The 653-nt window shown below is 22.7% G+C and overlaps 1 protein-coding gene across 1 annotated transcript in view; it reads right to left on the reverse strand.

Annotated features, from left to right (window-relative positions):
* Positions 1–320, reverse strand: part of LOAG_18986 (hypothetical protein) — a gene marked incomplete at its 3' end in the record, with an annotated part of 3,558 nt that extends 3,238 nt beyond the window's left edge. The window contains exon 1 of the mRNA XM_020451645.1: positions 134–320. Coding sequence (XP_020304554.1) covers positions 134–294 — 161 coding nt within the window. The remainder of the gene's footprint in view (positions 1–133) is intronic.
* Between the last annotated feature and the right edge of the window lie 333 nt (positions 321–653).

Raw genomic sequence — 653 nt, forward strand, 5'->3', positions numbered from 1 at the left:
AAAAAAGTTTTGTAAATAAATAAATATGATAAAAATAAATGAGATAAATATTGAAAAATAACAACAACAACAATAAATATGAAATTATTGAAAAAAAAAAAAAAGAAGAGGAAAAAAGGAAAAGTAAACAAACCACATAAAATCGGAACAAAGCGAACAAAAAGTTGGTTGCCGAAAAAATGTCGCAACAAATTGATGTCCACGAATTTCATGTATCCGAGCATGTTTAATAGCACCACGACGACGTTGTATACCAGGACCTTGAAGAGAATCACCGCTTGATTTAAATTCCATTGGACGATCGTTTATTTTTGCTAAAAAAAAAAAAAAGAAAAAATGAAATGAAATGAATGATTGAAAATAAGTACGAAATTATCAATCAATAAATAAAGGCAATTATTTAAATAATTTGCTATTTCAATTGAAGCTTCCATTTGGTAAAAAAAAAAAAGTAAATATAATGAAAAGTAAATATTTGAAATAATTATTTACTTAAATATTATTTAAACTTTAATGATTACAACAACAAAAAAAAAAAAGAAAAAGAAAAACAAATTTCCAGTCTAAAAAATAAATAAAACATTTGAATGATAAATAAACATTTCAGGATATTATTTTATAATCAAAATAACAAAGTCTTTTGTAATTTAAGC

The sequence above is a fragment of the Loa loa genome (assembly GCF_000183805.2).
Source record: "Loa loa unplaced genomic scaffold supercont3.817, whole genome shotgun sequence".
Lineage (NCBI taxonomy): Eukaryota > Metazoa > Nematoda > Chromadorea > Rhabditida > Onchocercidae > Loa > Loa loa.